The 18,432-nt window shown below is 44.0% G+C and overlaps 1 protein-coding gene across 1 annotated transcript in view; it reads left to right on the top strand.

Moving 5' to 3' along the window:
• LOC124789696 (echinoderm microtubule-associated protein-like CG42247) overlaps positions 1–18,432 on the top strand; it is a 327,329-nt gene that overhangs the window by 251,598 nt on the left and 57,299 nt on the right. Inside the window, exon 13 of the mRNA XM_047257139.1 lies at positions 5,229–5,357. Within this exon, the coding sequence (XP_047113095.1) occupies positions 5,229–5,357 (129 nt within the window). The remainder of the gene's footprint in view (positions 1–5,228; positions 5,358–18,432) is intronic.

Raw genomic sequence — 18,432 nt, 5'->3', positions numbered from 1 at the left:
GTTTTGTTGCCATACAATAATCACTGCCCATAGTGGACCTCCATAAGTAGCTGCACTTTAGTTATAACCACCCAGTCGTGCACGGGAAATATTGCCGTTTCCTCTAATATAGTGTCAGTGTAGACACTGGAGCTCAATCAAGCCAGATGCGAATCTTTGCACAATAGTGCCGAATTTCGCAGCACAGACTACTGATTATTGAGTAATGACTCCCTGGTAGCATTTAAGAACACTTTTATTTATACAACACACAAAACCCAAGTCAACATTATGGACTGTCAGAATGTTGTTGTTGCTGTGGGCTTCAGTCCTGAGACTGGTTTGATGCAGCTCTCCATGCTACTCTATCCTGTGCAAGCTTCTTCATCTCCCACTACTTTCTGCAGCCTACATCCTTCTTAATCTACTTAGTGTATTCATCTCTTGGTCTCCCTCTATGATTTTTACCCTCCACGCTGCCCTCCAATGCTAAATTTGTGATCCCTTGATGCCTCAGAACATGTCCTACTAACCGGTCCCTTCTTCTTGTCAAGTTGCATCATAACGTCCTCTTCTCCCCAATTCTATTCAATACCTCTTCATTAGTTATGTGATCTAGCCATCTAATCTTCAGTATTCTTCTGTAGCACCACATTTCGAAAGCTTCTATTCTCTTCTTGTACAAACTATTTATCGTCCATGTTTCACTTCCATACATGGCTACACTCCATACAAATACTTTCAGAAACGACTTCCTTACACTTAAATCTATACTCGATGTTAACAAATTTCTCTTCTTCAGAAACGCTTTCCTTTCCATTGCCAGTCTAAATTTTATATCCTCTCTACTTCGACCACCATCAGTTATTTTGCACCCCAAATAGCAAAACTCCTTTACTACTTTAAGTGTCTCATTTCCTAATCTAATTCCCTCAGCATCACCCGACTTAATTCGACTGTATTCTATTATCCTCGTTTTGCTTTTGTTTATGTTCATCGTGTATCCTCCTTTCAAGACACTGTCCATTCCGTTCAACTGCTCTTCCAAGTCCTATGCTGTCTCTGACAGAATTACAATGTCATCGGCGAACCTCAAAGTTTTTATTTTTTCTCCATGGATTTTAATACCTACTCCGAATTTTTCTTTTGTTTCCATTACTGCTTGCTCAATATACAGACTGAATAACATCGGGGAGAGGCTACAACCCTGTCTCACTCCCTTACCAACCACTGCTTCCCATTCATGCCCCTCGACTCTTATAACGGCCGTCTGGTTTCTGTACAAATTGTAAATAGCCTTTCGCTCCCTGTATTTTACCCCTGCCACCTTAAAAATTTGAAAGACAGTATTCCAGTCAACATTGTCAAAAGCTTTCTCTAAGTCTACCAATGCTAGAAACGTAGGTTTGCCTTTCCTTAATCTTTCTTCTGATATAAGTTGTAAGGTCAGTATTGCCTCACGTGTTCCAATATTTCTACGGAATCCAAACTAATCTACCCCGAGGTCGGCTTCTACCAGTTTTTCCATTTGTCTATAAAGAATTCGCGTTAGTATTTTGCAGCTGTGACTTATTAAACTGATAGTTCGGTAATTTTCACATCTGTCAACACCTGCTTTCTTTGGGATTGGAATTATTATATTCTTCTTAAAGTCTGAGGGTATTTTGCCTGTCTCATACTTCTTGCTCACCATATGGTAGAGTTTTATCAGAATAACACAACGAAAGATCCAATATTAGTAGGACACAATCAGTCTGTAACGAGTTTGGTCATAGTGGACACTACTAGACAAAAGTACACGGACGGAGTTCCACAGAAGCGCTATCAGTCCAGTGGCACCAAGTCCCTGGAAGGCCAACATCAGAGGAGGCGAAGGCCCCGAGCAAGATGGCTGGCAGCTCGGAGTGGCTGCTGCGAAGCCTCATCCCTGACGACGCTGGAGACGCGCCGCGGTGAGTTGCAATGTAGGTGTGGTCACCGGTGCTGGGCTCGGCTACGAGTCCGACTGACGGACCCGGAACGCGGGACGCGTGAAGCGACAGGCGTTTGCCCGAAGCGTGAGTGTATGCTGCTTGCTAGCGATCGAGCCGCGTCTGAATTAGGCCGCTGGCGGAAGTACGTCGCACATCGCTCGGCGAACACGTGACGCAACGTACTCCCTTCTTGCGATGCTCAGCGCACATCTGTCTCCGGGTGGTGTTAGTGGCGGAGGGGAAAGGGGGGGGGGGCGCCTGCAACAGTGGGACAGGCTACCCGCCAGTCGCGAGCGTTGTGCTGGAAGCAGAAGTGGCTGGCGAACGGCCAGTTATAAGAACATCAGGAAAACACACTGAAGCGCCAAAGAAACTAGTAGAGCCATACGTATGAAATACAGATATATGTAAACCCGCAGAATACGGCGTTGCGGTCGGCAACGCCTGTAAAAGACAACAAGTGTCTGACGCAGCTATTAGATCTCTTACTGCTGCTACAATGACAGGTTATCAAGATTTAAGTGAATTAGAACGTCTGCGTATGAGCGGTGGGATACAGCATTTCCGAGGTAGCGATGAAGTGGGAATTTTCCGCTACGACCATTTCACGAGTGCATCGTGAATATCAAGAATCAAGTAAAATATCAAATCTCTGACATCACTGCATCCGGAAAAAGATCCTGCAAGAACGGGACCAACAGCGACTGAAGAGAATCGTTCAACGTGACAGAAGTGCCACCCTTCCGCAGATTGCTGCAGATTTCAGTGGTGGGACATTAACAAGTGTCAGCATGCAAATCATTCAACAAAACATCAACAATATGAGCTTTCGGAGCGAAAGCAACACTCGTGTACCCTTGATGACTGCACGACACAAAGCTCGATGCCTCGGCTAGGACCGAAGCACCGACTTTTGGCTGTTGATCACTGGAAACATGTTGCAATGACGGTCGAGTCTCGTTTCAAATTGTTTCGAGCGGATGGACGTGTGCGGGTAGGGGGAGAACCTCATGTATCCATGGAACCTGCATGTCAGCACGGGACTGTTCAAGTTGGTGGAGGCTCTATAATGGTTTGGGGCGTGTGCAGTTGAAATGATATGGGACCCCTGATGCGTCTAGATACGACTCAAGCCAAGTGAGATGAACGTAAGCATCCTATCTGATCACCTGCATCCATTCGTGTCCATTGTCCATTCCGACGGACTTGGGCAATTCCAGCCGGACAATGCGACACCCCAAATGTCCGGAATTGCTACAGAGCGGCTCTTAAGAGTTTAAACCCTCTCCGCTCACCACCAAACTCCCCAGATATGAACATTATTGAGCAAATCTGGAATGCCTTGGAACGAACTGTTGAGAAGAGATCTCCCCCCACCCCCCCACCCACACCCCCCTCGTACTCGTACGGGTTTATGGACAGCCGTGCAGCGTTCATGGTGTCAGTTCCCCCCAGCACTACTTCAGACATTACTCGAGTCCATGCCGCGTCATGTTGCGGATCTTCTGTGTGCTCGTGGGGCTCCTACACGATATTAGGCAGGTGTACCAGTTTCTTCGGCTCTTCGGTGTATCAGCTCTTTCACAGCGGCCAAGATCGACTGTTGGTGATGTGACTGTCAAGTGGAAACACGAAAGAACAACCACCGTTAAACCAAGACCACACCTGCCTCGTGTACTAACGAACACGGACCATAGGGAAATATCACATCAGATCAGAGTAAGGAATCACTCGAGACTTTCGAAGTGTTACCAGCGGTCCAGCTAGCACTATAACGTTACGTATTGAGTTAAAAATAATGGAATAAAATGGTCGAGCAGGGCAACACATTTTTGTAGTCAAAGCTAAGCGCTGTTTGAGATGGGATAAAGAGCGACGCCACTGGACAGAGGATGACTAGAAACGAATCCTTTCGAACGATGAATCACGCTATAACTGGTGCCAATTCTGTGGAAGGGTTGGGGATGGAAAATTCCTAAAGGACGTTTCTAGCATTCATGTATAGTGCCAGCAGTGCATTACAGAGGAGGTGGTATTATGGTGTGGGGGTGTTTTTCGTTGATAGGTTCTGGTCCCCTTATTACACTTAAATGCTAAATGCGGAAGGATATGAACACATGTTACAGCGTTTTCTACTGTGTAAAATAGACTAACAGTTCGGAGACACTGATTCCTCGTATCAGCTTGACGCTGCACCCTGCCACAAAACAGCATATGTGAGGCAATGGTTTGTGAAATGAACTCGTATGACCCTAGTCCCAAACTGAACTCAGTGGCTGGCCTTGGTGGTGAGCGGTTCTAGGCGCTTCAGTCCGGAACCGCGCGACTGCTACGGTCGCAAGTTCGAATCCTGCCTCGGACATGGATGTGTGTGATGTCCTTAGGTTAGTTAGGTTTAAGTAGTTCTAAGTTCTAGGGAACTGATGACCTCAGATGTTAAGTCCCATAGTGCTCAGAGCCATTTGAACCATTTTTGAACCCAGTGGAAGACCTACGTTGTCAGTCATAAGGTCGGCTTCACTCTAGCCCCAGTGTCCAGTATCACTACATTCTCTGGTTTCGGCTCCTGAGGAAGATTGGGCTGTCATTCCTCCACAGACATTCACATACCTCGTTGAATGTGTCTCCAACAGAGTTCAAATGGTTCAAATGGGTCTGAGCACTATGGGACTTAACTTCTGAGGTCATCAGTCCCCTAGAACTTAGAACTACTTAAACCTAACTAACCTAAGGACATCACACACATCCATGCCCGAGGCAGGATTCGAATCTGCGACCGTAGCGGTCGCGCGCTTCCAGACTGTAGCGCCTAGAACCGCTCGACCACGCAGGCGGGCAGCAGAGTTCAAGCGGTTATAAATGCGAAGGCTTCACACAACCCATATTAATGTTCTCTAACAGGTGTCCAGATGCTTTTGAACATATAGTCAGTATACATCTACGGGCTCCATAAACAATAACACCATCTCTCTCACTCTCTAGTCGTTTAGCCGATTTCAACTCTTCGTGACGCCGTGAACTAAAACACGCCAATTTCATCTGTCGTGCACTAGCTCCAGAAAACGTCTCAGGTTGGAATATATACAATATACACTGAATTCCTCAATTTTCTAATCATATATAGTACAGTCAGAAGTCAGACGGACACAATGCTCTGGAGAGTTTCTACTGAGTAAGGACAGCATCGCAAACTTCTTCTAAAAGTGTCACTATGTAAAATATGAGTGCAATCTTGTGTTCCAGCTGTAGGTTACAATGTGCTGTTTTTGTTGACAGCTGCCGGAGTCCGCGGGTGGCGTGCGCAGCATCTACCCCCAACGACCAGGACGCAACGACGGCAACATCTACGTGGGCACCACACGCAACAACATAATGGAGGGATCGCTGCAGAGGCGGTTTAATCAGGTGAACCTCAGTGTAAGCGCTCCAGTACACCGCAGCGGCACGCATTTCCCTCAACGCGGGCAAGAGTTCACACTGAGGCCATCGTGTTTGTTGTTATTGTGGACTTCGATCCGAAGACTCGTTTGATGCAACTCTCCAATCTGCTCTACCCTGTGATAGACTCTTCATCTCCGAATAACTACTGCAACCTACATCCTTTTGAATCTGTTTACTGTATTCATCTCATGATCTCCCTTTACTATTTTTAACCCCCCCCCCTCCTCCCCCACACTTTCTACAGTACTAAACTGGTGATCGCTTGATGTCTTAGGATGTGTCCTATCAACCGTTCCTTTCCTTTAGTCAGGTTATGTCATAAATTTCTTTTTCCCCAGTTGTCTTCAGTACCTCCTCATTGGTTACATGATCTATCAATCTAATCTTCAGCATTCTTCTCTACCATCACATTTCAGAAGTATCTATTCTCTTCTTACTTCAACTGTTTATCGCCAAAGACTCACTTCCATACAACCATACAGGGCAACACTCCGGACAAATATCTTAAGGGGGGTGGGACGTGAAACGGGCCGACTTGGAGTAGGAGAGGCACCACAGGACATTTTAATTTACACTGTCTATACCTTTACAAATAAATTCATAAAACTTTGTTAGCATGACCAGGGAGGATTCAGAATTCACACTCATAGCAGAGGAAGTTCAAAAACACAACAAAACAAATTTTATTTACATGTGGAATTTTTGCAATTGGTATTAGCTGCATTTGTTGCTGTAGGATCACGTTTCTTCATAAGTAAGAGAGATTCTTCGATGAATTTTGCACAGCATACAAACCATATTTACAGGTGTATGAAACTCTAGAATTTCCCAAATCTGTTAAAAACTGTAGTAAAAATTGAGATAATTAACTATAAAATTCGAGTTTTCTCTAAACACGAAGTTTAAAACGTAACAGCCCATTCATTTTTCCATATATTAAGTAAATTCTGGAGTTTCATACACCTGTAAGTATGGTTTGTAAGCTGTGCAAAATTCATCGAAGAATCTCTCTTACTTATGAAGAAAAGTGTACCTATAGCAACAAATGCAGCCAACAGTAAGTGAAAAAATCATGAAATTTCCCATTTAAAAAATATTATTTTTTCGTGATTTTGAACTTCCACTGCTATAAGTGTGAATCCTGAATCCTTCCTGGCCATGCTGATAAGTTTTATGAATTTATTTGTAGAAAGTATAGACAGTGCAAATTAAAATATCCTGTGGGGCCTCTCCTTCTCGAAGTCGGCCCGTTTGACGTCCTACCCCCCTTAAGAAAAGACTTTCTAATACTTAAATCTACGTTCGATGTTAAAAAATTTATTTTTTCTACAAACGCTTTTCTTCCCATGACCAGTCTGCATTTTGCATCCTTTCTACTTCGGCCATCATAAGTTATTTTGCTTACCAAATATCAAAACTCATCTACTACTTTTAGTATCTCGTTTTCCTTATCTGATTCCCTCAGCATCGCATCATTTAATTCGACTACATTCCGTTACCCTTATTTTGCTTTTGTTGATGTTCATCCTACATCCACCTTTCAAGGCACTCCATTCAGTTCAACTGCTCTTCCAAGCCCTTTGCTGTCTCTGTCAAATTTCAATGTCATCTACAAACCTCAAAGTTTTTATTTCTTCTCCCTAAACTTTAATTCCTTCTCCAAATTTTTTCTTTGATTTCATTTACTACTTGCTCAGTGTACAAATTGAGTAACATAGGAATGTGCTACAATCTTGTCTCATTACCTTCTCAGCCACTGCTTCCCTTCTATACCCCTCAATTCTTATAATTGCCATCTGGTTTCTGTATAAGTTATATATAACCTTTCACTCCTTGTATTTTACCCCGCCTACATCCAGAATTCCAATGACTGTATTCCAGTCGACATATTCAAGAGCTTTCTCCATATCTTCAAAACTTATTAACGTAGATTTTCTCTTACTTAACCTACCTTCTATCAGTATTGCTTCACATGTTCCTACATTGCTCCAGAATCCAAACTGATCTTCCTCGAGGTCGGCTTCTGCCAGTTCTCCCATTCTTCTGTAAACAGTTTGTGACAGTATTTTGCAACCACGACTTATTAACCTGGTACTAACATTCACACCTGTTAGCACCTGCTTCTTTGGAACTGGAATTATTACATTCTTCTTGAAGTCTGAAGGTATTTCGGCTGTATCACATCTCTTGCATACCAGGTGGTATAGTTTCGTCATGGCTGACTCCCCAAAGGATTTCAGTGGTTCTGACGGACTGTCGTCTACTCCAGGGGCCTTGTTTCGACATAGGTCTTTTAGTGCTCTGTCAAATTCTCCTCGCAGTTTTATACCTCCTACCTCATCTTCATCTACGACCTCTTCTCTTGTTACAATATCGCCTTTAAGTATATTTCCCTTGTATAGCCCTTCTATATGTCCCTTCCACTTTTCAGCATTCCCTTCTTTGCTTAGTAATTCAGCGGTAAATTACGGCTTGAAAGGAAGCAATTAGTTATTGCCAAGTGCGAACAGATTTCAGGACTTTATAAAAAGGAAGCAGCTACCAAATCAAGGGATCAATACTCAACGGTTGATTAGTAGGGACAGCCTCATAATAAGGTAATAACTGAGTGAGATTTTTCAGCACATTACACGATATTTTTTTGAAACTTTTGGATTGTATATTAAGGTACAAATTTCGTTTTACTTTCGTGTTCACAATGTTTAAAAGTTAGCTATATTGGCCAAACTTGAGTTCAATCGATTCGGTAGTTTTCTTGTAGTTAATTCAAAATCGCGACAAAAAGTATTCTCAGTATATTGAGGCCCTCTTCTTTCTTCACGATCTTATCCCGTATCTTGACGGGCTCGCCCTGTTAATCTGTAATCGGCAACGTCATTGGTGCAGAGTAGCCTAATGCTCTTCCTGTCGCCACTCTCAGGATATTGAGATAAAACGTTGCAAATGTGTTTAGTAATGTAATTCTGAACACTATAGAAGAGCCTAATATTAAAGCTACTTTTATACCCGAATATAAATTGATGAGCCAAAACATTACCGCGAGATTCATTGTTACCTGGTGTTGTTGCGAGCACGCTATGCGGTAAGGAAAGTGTATAAGCGGAATGGGGGAATCACTCTGGGGATGAGAAAGGCCACAAATGAGGAAATCCACTGATGTAAGCTATTCTGACAAAAGGCACTTTGTTGTGGTGCGGCGTCTGGAAATGACCATCTCGGAAACGGCGGAGCAAGTCGACAGTTCGTGTGCTGCTGTCGTGAGCAAGCGATCGAAGGACAGTGAAACCACGACTAGATGACGAGGTGCTGGACGTCCATGCATCATCACAGAACGTTGAGGTCAAAGGCTTTCCCGATCTGTAATGTGGTGAACGTGGCGTTCGGACGACAAAGTACCATGCTGATACAGGCACTATGACTATTGATATTTTTAAAAACATCAGTAATTCCGATATATCGATATTTTAAAAAATGTCGCTGCCAGCTCTCAAAATACCGAAGAAAGTATCGATATATCGACGAAAATATATTGACGTACATGCATACAAAAATACTGGCTGCACATTGTAAATATACGGCAGGTTTTAGAGCTGTATGTTTAAATACTGATTTGTTATTAGATATTCTGTACATGAACAAGCTAGCAGCCTACCTGTCCCCCTTAGAGCGAGAATTGAAAAGAAAACGATGCACATTCACGCTTGGCGTTAACCACTTTGCTAAAAATGGTAACTGCATGTAAGTGTCACAATAAAAGATATCCAATGGGTCCGTCGTTCAGTTTTTATCCGGAATACTTCATGTCGACTTCCCTGTTTTTTCATTTCTGTCGACACCAGCGACCTAGCAGCTGCAGTGTCAAAATTGCGTAGTGAACCTAAACGTTGCAGTTTCTGTTGGTAGCACCGAGTACCGATTGCGTCAGCATTTCCCCTCGCACGTCTCCGCCCATAGCAAAGGCCAATCCCGTCATTTAGATTTATGTTCGCAGTTTTCAACAGCTGTTTTTGAAGACGGCCAGTGTGTAGAAACAGCAACATGCAACATCGGAAATTGCTATTCCATTCACGCCGCCAAATCCCCCCCCCCCCTCCCCCTCTCCTCCCGCAGTGCAATCGAACTTCTTTTGTGCCACCTATACTTGCTTCACACAGTCAAAGAGAAAGATTGGACGTGATGAAAGCTCAAAAATTAGTAAGACTCCGTCACACAGTGTAAGTAAAATTACATTCTACTACAAATTCAAAAGAACAACTTCAGATATTTACCGAAAATTGTTAAAAGCAGTACAATATAAGATAAAAATATCGGCACTCGATATTGATTTTTTCATATAGATATATTGATATGTCGGCGGCGAAAGGATCGCCGATGTACAGGATGAGTCGCATAAGACGTAACAGCCCCATTTTTCCGTTGGCGATTGCACGTATTAACAAGGGGTGTTCGCGGAATCATAGCCGACTATGGGGCACATAGTTTGGTATATGCACAATAATCAAAACGTTTATATTGTCCGAGATAATGAGGCAAGTACATATTTTTTAAACGGGACGCTATACTTTTTTTACCATCATTCGAACGCTCTGGAAAAGACACGTATAGTGATGTAACGCATGTTGCTATTGTGATTCAAACTTGGCTTAAAAGACGCTGGGAAATATTGTGCGATTGAAGGTCGAGGCGGTCGGAGTAGGCTGCAGACTATAAAGACGCCTCGACTCACAGGCCGAGTTGCCGTGCTCTATGCAGCATGCACAACCTACGTTACGTAGGTAAATCCGCATCCGCCCTCTTTTAAGCAAAGTTTGCATCACAATAGCAACATGCGTTACATCACTATACGCGTCTTTTCCAGAGCGTTCGAATGGTGGTAAAAAAAGTATAGTGTCCCATTTAAAAAACATGAACTTGCCTCATTATCTCGGTCAATATACACGTTGTGATTATTGTGCATGTACCAACGTATGTGCCCCGTAGTCCGCTATGATTCGGCGAAAACCGCATGCCAACACGTGCAATCGCCTCCGGAATAAAGGGGGTGTTACGTCTTACGCGACTCACCCTGTATATCGACATTTTTTATAAAAAAATATAAATATTTTATCAACAACCCAACAGGGCCACATGCTTCGGAGTACGCAGTTCAGTTGTTGAACATGGGGCTCCGCTGTAAACGAAACCTTCCCAACTGAGCAGCCGGCCAGTGTGGCCGAGCGGTTCTAAGCGCTTCCGTCTGGAACCGCGCGACCGCTACGGTCGCAGGTTCGAATCCTGCCTCGGGCATGGAAGTGTGTGGTGTCCTTAGGTTAGTTAGGTTTAAGTAGTTCTAAGTTCTAGGGGACTGATGACCTCAGCAGTTAAGTCCCATAGTGCTCAGAGCCATTCGAACCATTCGAACCCAATTGAGCAAACGACATTACCAGTTACGGCAGCAATTCGCACGGGATCATCGAGACTGGATTGTATAGATCACTCGGAAGAATCACTTTGCTTGCTACACCAGATCAACGGTCGTGTCCTGATACCCGTCATCCAGGGAACGGCTGCTCCAAACATGCACTGCGCCACTCACGCACGATAGTGGGTACAGTATTATGCTATGGGGACATTAGCCTGGGCTTCCGTAGGACCAGTGGCAGTAATCGAAGCACCAAGGCAGCTGTGGACTACGTAAACTATACTGACGAAAAGAATCGCAACCTCAAAAAATTACTACTGTACAGTAATGAAATCTGGGGAATACATTTGTCTAGGTAACGTATTTAAGTGATTAACATTACAAGATGCGAACATGCAAACGTTCTCACACTGTGCTGTTTGAGGCTTTCCCAGCGCTGCATCTGCTTGGTAGGGTCCCGGGAATTACGCCGGATAATATTGTAGAAACCGCACAATATTTCAGCGAGACAACTGCCCGCCATCTTCAAGTGTTACTGTCGCGTCGCTGAGAAGCTCGCCAGTTTATATGTTGGCTTTCTGGAACAGCGCAGACGCCAGCAGGGGCATAACGTCATCAAAGACCAATCGTAAACGGTAGCGAATACCAGAGCCTCGGCTGGAGAAACGGGTCGCGGTCTGCGGAGGCGCGCCGCGGCGCGGGAAATGCGGCCGGGAGCGACGGACCCCGTTCGCAGCTGCGTGGTGATGGCGCGCGATTTAAGTATCTGCGCTAAGGTTTCCCATCTGCGTTGACTCGGTGCAGTTGCTAATCTGCGGCTGAAGATTCCTTAGTGCCGCCAAGGCTGGCTCCCTGGCTTTGCTCAGGTGAAACCCCGTGTCTCTGTTTATTAGGTCACTGCTTATACGTATTTCGCCCGCCTCTTTGATGACGAAGTCCCAGTATGTGGAAGCATACGAGAGCATCTTGGTTTCTTCATAGTTCATGCCGTGTCTCGTGTCAAGGCAGTGTTCAGCAACCGTATATTTCTCTGGCTGACCCAACCTCGTGTGACGTTTATGTTCGTCGCATCTGTCTTTAACCGTACGACACGTCTGGCAGAATTTTCATGAGACTTCCCACAGTGGCACGGGATTTTATATATTCCTGGCCTCCTCAGGCCGAGGTTGTCTTTAACAGAGCCCAGCATTGATTGCACTCATGCTGGAGGCCGGAAAACACATTGAATCCGGTATTTCTTGAAAATTCTGCCTATCTTAAAAGACACGCCACCGACATACGGCAGAGGGCTCTGGTATTCGACGCCGTTTACGATTGGCCTTCGATGACGTTATGGCCCTGCTTGCACCTGCGCTGTTCCAGAAAGCCAACATATAAATTGGAGAGCTTCTCAGCGACGCGACAGTAGCACCTGAAGATGGCGGGCAGTTGTCTCGCTGAAATATTGTGCGGTTTCTACGATATTATCCGGCGTAATTCCCGGGAACCCATCAAGCACGTGCACACATTGTGATGTACAGGTACTGGATACTAGTTCCTAGGATAGAGTTTCATACCTGTTGCACTTGATCGGTCAACATTGGGACGGTTAGTGCCGTTTGTGGATGACGCTGGAGTTGTCATCCGATGATGTCCCATACGTGCTCGATTGAAGACAGATTTCTTGACCGAGCAGGCCAAAAGCAACATGTCGACAGTCTGTAGAGCATGCTGGGTTACAACAGCGGTAAGTGAGCGAGCGGTTTCTTATTAGGAAACACTCCCTGGAATGCTGTTCATGAATGGCAGTACAACAGGTCGAATAACCAAACTGTCGTACAAATTTGCAATCAGGGTGCTTGGGATAACCACGAGATTGCTCCTGCTGTCATACTAAATCGCACCGCAGACCGTAACTACATGTGAACGTCGAGACGTGAACGTGTAAATTCCTAACATCGGAGGTGGGGGTATCATCTGGAGTGCCCCAGGGAAGTGTGGTAGGTCCGCTGTTGTTTTCTATCTACATAAATGATCTTTTGGATAGGGTGGATAGCAATGTGCGGCTGTTTGCTGATGATGCTGCGGTCTACGGGAAGGTGTCGTCGTTGAGTGACTTTAGGAGGATACAAGATGACTTGGACAGGATTTGTGATTGGTGTAAAGAGTGGCAGAGAACTCTAAATATACATAAATGTAAATTAATGCAGATGGACAGGAAAAAGAATCCCGTAATGTTTGAATACTCCATTAGTAGTGTGGCGCTTGACACAGTCACGTCGATTAAATATTTGGGCGTAACACTGCAGAACGATATGAAGTGGAACAAGCATGTAATGGCAGTTGTGGTGAAGGCGGATAGTCGTCTTCGGTTCATTGGTAGAATTTTGGGAAGATGTGGTTCATCTGTAAAGGAGACCGCTTATAAAACACTAATACGACCTATTCTTGAGTACTGCTCGAGCGTTTGGGATCCCTATCAGGTCGTATTGAGGGAGGACATAGAAGCAATTCAGAGGCGAGCTGCTAGATTTGTTGCTGGTAGGTTTGATCATCACGCGAGTGTTACGGAAATGCTTCAGGATCTCGGGTGAGAGTCTCTGGAGGAAAGGAGGCGCTCTTTTCGTGAATCGCTACTGAGGCTGACTGCAGTACAATTTTACTGCCGCCAACTTATATTTCGCGGAAAGACCACAAAGATAAGATAAGAGAGATTAGGGCTCGTACAGAGGCATATAGGCAGTCATATTTCCCTCGTTCTGTATGGGAGTGGAACAGGGAGAGAAGATGCTAGTTGTGGTACGAAGTACCCTTCGCCACGCACCGTATGGTGGATTGCGGAGTATTTATGTAGATGTAGAAGTAGTGTGTCTAGCACGGCGATAGGTTGGTTGCAGGCCGTCAAGTGGTCTCCCTCTAACCAACCTACGGCTATTAGTGGGACCGAATCAGGACCAGCTTTCATCAGAAAACACGACAACCTCCTATGCTGCCCTCCAACGAGCTCTCGCTTGGCACCACTGACGTCGTAGATGGTGGTGGTTCGGGGTCAGTGGAATGCACGCTACAGGGCGTCTGGCTCGGAGCTATCCTTGAACTAACCGATTTGTAACAGTTCGTTTTGTCACTGCGATGCCGACTGCTACTCAGATTGCTACTGCAGATGCAATGCGATGCTCCAGAACCACACGCCGAACACGGTGGTCTTCCCTACTCGGTATTGCCATGTGACCATCTGGAGCCCGGTCTTCTTGCGACCATACATTCTCATGACCACTGCTGTAACCAATCATGTACAGTGGCTACATTCCTGCCAAGTCTTTCTGCAATATCGCGGAAGGAACATCCAGCTTCTCGTATCCTTATTATACGACCTCGTTCAAACTCGACGAGGTGTTGATAATGGCATTATTGACTAACATCAAGTCACCGCGTTCAATCTCAAATGTAATTAACTCTAACGACCGTTACAACGCGTATTTAAGCAAACCTGATGTGGATCCTCATAGTCGGACTACTAGCGCCACTCCTATGCAACTGGAGCGAAATCTGAAGAGATATCATATTTCAGGTTCTAACAATACCACCACTTGCAAAGTAGGTTAGAAATCAGATTAATAATGTTGCTCACGCAGCATGTGTTCGTTTTATCAGGCAACAACAAAGTTACTGACTGTGGATGGTATCGTCAGAATGGAAATAATGAAGTCACTGTAAAAAAGTAATTAATTTTGGTACTTATCTTGAATGGATTCCCACGTAGATTTCGTCGAAGTTGTTATGGCTCATCTTGTTGATTCTAGGGTGATTCCACTTTGACTGCTAGAAGGTCCATATCTGTATTTTAGCAATATTTGCGGACCTAACAAATGCGCTTCTCAGGAAATTCTTAATGATCAAACAGTCCCAGACCAGAACAATGGTATGGTAGAAATAATTTTTGACCTGGTGTTCACGATCCACATTTTTATTAAACTTCTTGTAAATTCACATATACTTCTTCTTAATTGTCACATCATCAAGAAAATAGTTTTGTATCAATCTTCATATTTTTAATTTCCACTTTAACCAAACACAAGACTTGACTGTTCTTTTACAAAGCGAAATAACAACTTAACTTCTGCGAAGTGAAACAAAGACTGCTCTGTGCGCATTCGCGCCAAAACGGTTACAAGTAAGTCAAAGATTATGACAGTCTCACAGAAATGAATACACACAAGAACCATATCACTGTAATATATCGATACATCGGAGTACCTATACATTAATAAAACCAAATGTGAATATTGTCACAAAAGTATGTCTGTTACTTCATAGAAAAGTAGTATGATATTACTGGTATCGAGAACTGGGGTTGGAGTGCCGTAATGGTCACGTAAATAAAGAACCATTACAAGGTGTAGAAACACGCCTACCAACTTTTGTTTATGTCGCACAGCTTGTTGTACGTTTCGAGCACAGCATTATACAGAAATTAATCGTGGACTGTGGAAAAGTGAGAAAGGAAAGGATCGAAGCGTTTGAGATGTGGTGCTACAAAAGATTGTTGAAAATTAGGTGGACTTTTAACGTAAGGAATGAGGATGCTCTCCGCAGACTCGGAGAAGAAAGAAACATATGGAAAACTTTATCAAAAAGAAGGAAGAAGATGATATGTGTTAAGACATCAGGGAATAATCTCATTGGTTCTAGAGGGAGCTATAGACGGTTAAAACGGGAGGGGAAGGCAGAGGTTGGAATACATCCAACAAATAACGGAGGATGAAGGATGCAAGTGCTACGCTGAAATGAAGAGGTTGGCACAGGAGAGGGATCCGTGGCGGGCCGCATCAAACCGATCAGAAGGCTGATGACTCAAAAAATATTGCTGACATTGTGTTCAAAGTATGCTGCAGTCCCTGGCATTGTCATAAATATCTTCAAAGCAGTTTCCATGTTTGGATAAACATCCTAGACTTTGAAAAAAAAAATTTAAAAAAACCTTCAGTAGTAACCAAATTGGAAATCGTGTTAATGTTCGTCATCAGTTCTTTCATCTGGAACTTGGCAGCAACCACTTCTTTATCTAGCTCCGTTGTATCACTGTCTCTGCTATATACGGCACCAAAGTCAGCTACATATGTTTCTAGATGTATATAGCTTTCATTTAAGGCGTTTCGTAGCAGGGAATTAAAGTCACATGAAATGCTGTGATATTTATGAGATCCGTTTTTCATTTCAGTTGTTATTAAATACCATATTTGCTTCATACCCGTTCAACAACATTTGGAAGATCCTACAATGGCTACTGAATGTGAGTAGGCGGCAGCTGTGTGAATGAGTTGCATTGTTGCCTCATCGACCACATTAGCGACAGACATGTGTTCGGTAGTTTTCGTTTTTTACGGTGCTACTTGGACGAAATGACGCTGTAGAAATAACACTGTGACAGTACCGTGCGTTGATAATCGCAGACCAAGGGAAAGACTTCTTATCGTAAACAGAAGATGGGAAAACGAGGTGTACTTAGACCATGTCCTTATAGACCACACACTCCCATATCTCTGCTGTGTTTGAAACCAACATCCAAGCCACGCTACGAAGGGCGAAAACCGAGTCATTCCGCACTATGCAAAGTGGAGCCCATTCGTACAGTTTTTCTCAATTACAACTGAAATCGATAATTGTTTTTTATAGTTGAATGACGTGTTGTAGTAGTATTATACTTAATTTCTCCGAAATTCCCAATAATAATGCAGTTGTTACAGATTTTACATTTGGCAGGATGAAATGGTAACAAGCGGTTTGAAACATTCTACCGGGTGATCAAAAAGTCAGTATAAATTTGAAAACGTAATATACCACGGAATAATGTAGATAGAGAGGTAAAAATTGACACACATGCTTGGAATGACATGGGGTTTTATTAGAACAAAAAAAAACAAAGGTCACAAAATGTCCGACAGATGGCACTGGACAGCAAAACTGCTACCGTGACGGATGAGAGGTACGACGATATTTTACAGAATCGCATCATCCCCAGTCTGGCTGATAAACATCTGCTGGAACGTCCGATGTTTGTGCAGGATGGCGCTCCACCCCATGTTGCTAGACGCGTGAAAGAATTCTTGCGCGCGTCGTTTGGTGATGATCGTGTGCTCAGCCGCCACTTTCGTCATGCTTGGCCTCCCAGGTCCCCAGACCTCAGTCCGTGCGATTATTGGCTTTGGGGTTACCTGAAGTCGCAAGTGTATCGTGATCGACCGACATCTCTAGGGATGCTGAAAGACTACATCCGACGCCAATGCCTCACCATAACTCCGGACATGCTTTACAGTGCTGTTCGCAACATTATTCCTCGACTACAGCTATTGTTGAGGAATGATGGTGGACATATTGAGCATTTCCTGTAAAGAACATCATCTTTGCTTTGTCTTACTTTGTTGTGCTAATTATTGCTATTCTGATCAGATGAAGCGCCACCTGTCGGACAATTTTTGAACTTTTGTATTTTTTTGGTTCTAATAAAACCCCATGTCATTCCAAGCATGAGTGTCAATTTTTACCTCTCTTTCCACATTATTCCGTGGTTTACTCAGTTTTCAAATTTATACTGACTTTTTGATCACCCGGTATTTGACCTTTTTTTTTTTTTTTTTTTTTTTTTTTTTTTTTTTTTTTTTTTACATGTGACAGAAATACCGGGAGATTCAAAAAGAAAGAACAGATTTCAGTTGTTTATTACAAACAAGCTATAAAAGATAGAAACATATTGCGCATGTCACCAGATAGAGGAAAGTGCAAAGTTTTGTCACAGCTGCGCTCTTGTTTCTTAGTAGTAACATGATGACTATACCACAAGAGAAATCATTTGTGTGACGAAATATGCGCGAAGTCAATCCATTGTTCAAGTGCAATGTACATTCTGCCGCCGAGTCAGCAAGAAACCGCCTCTGCTCAGGTAGGTTTATGACTCGCATACAAAGTTAGTTGCATATACAAAGGGAAGAGCACTGGCCGGCCATGCACGTCTGATGAAAACGTCGAGTGCATCGAGATGCGTTCATACTGAGCCCTCGGAAGGCGGGCCAGGGGCTTGTACTTCCTCAAACAACGCTGAGGTGTGGTTTAAATGGCTCTGAGCACTATGGGACTTAACATCTGTGGTCATCAGTCCACTACAACTTAGAACTACTTAGACCTAACTAACCTAAGGACATCACACACATCCATGCCCGAAGCAGGATTCGAACCTGCGACCGTAGCGGTCACGCGGTTCCAGACTGAAGCGCCTAGAACCGCACGGCCACACCGGCCAACTGCTGAGGTGTGTTCTGAAATGATACCAATATATGAAGCCTTACAGGTTGCAGTTACTGCAGCAGTAGCTGCAACCCCAGCAACTACAACAGTAGCTACGAATTTTGCATTTGAGTTCTCCAGGATGTGGCAGAGGATACTTTTTCCGAACGACTCGCCTTTTAGGACGAATCAACATTCCATTTATCGCGTAAAATAAACCGCCATAATGGAAGAATTTGGGTATCACAGAACCCTGACGTCGTTGTCGAACATGAAAGAGTCTCAACGAAACTGAATTTGTTTTGTGACATTTGTGCTGACAAAGTTTATGGACCGTTCTTTTTTACGGAGTAAACTCTGAGAGAAATGTCGTACTTG

This window comes from Schistocerca piceifrons, chromosome 3 (genome assembly GCF_021461385.2).
Source record: "Schistocerca piceifrons isolate TAMUIC-IGC-003096 chromosome 3, iqSchPice1.1, whole genome shotgun sequence".
In the NCBI taxonomy this organism is placed as follows: domain Eukaryota; kingdom Metazoa; phylum Arthropoda; class Insecta; order Orthoptera; family Acrididae; genus Schistocerca; species Schistocerca piceifrons.
This window is presented reverse-complemented; position numbering and strand designations above follow the sequence as displayed.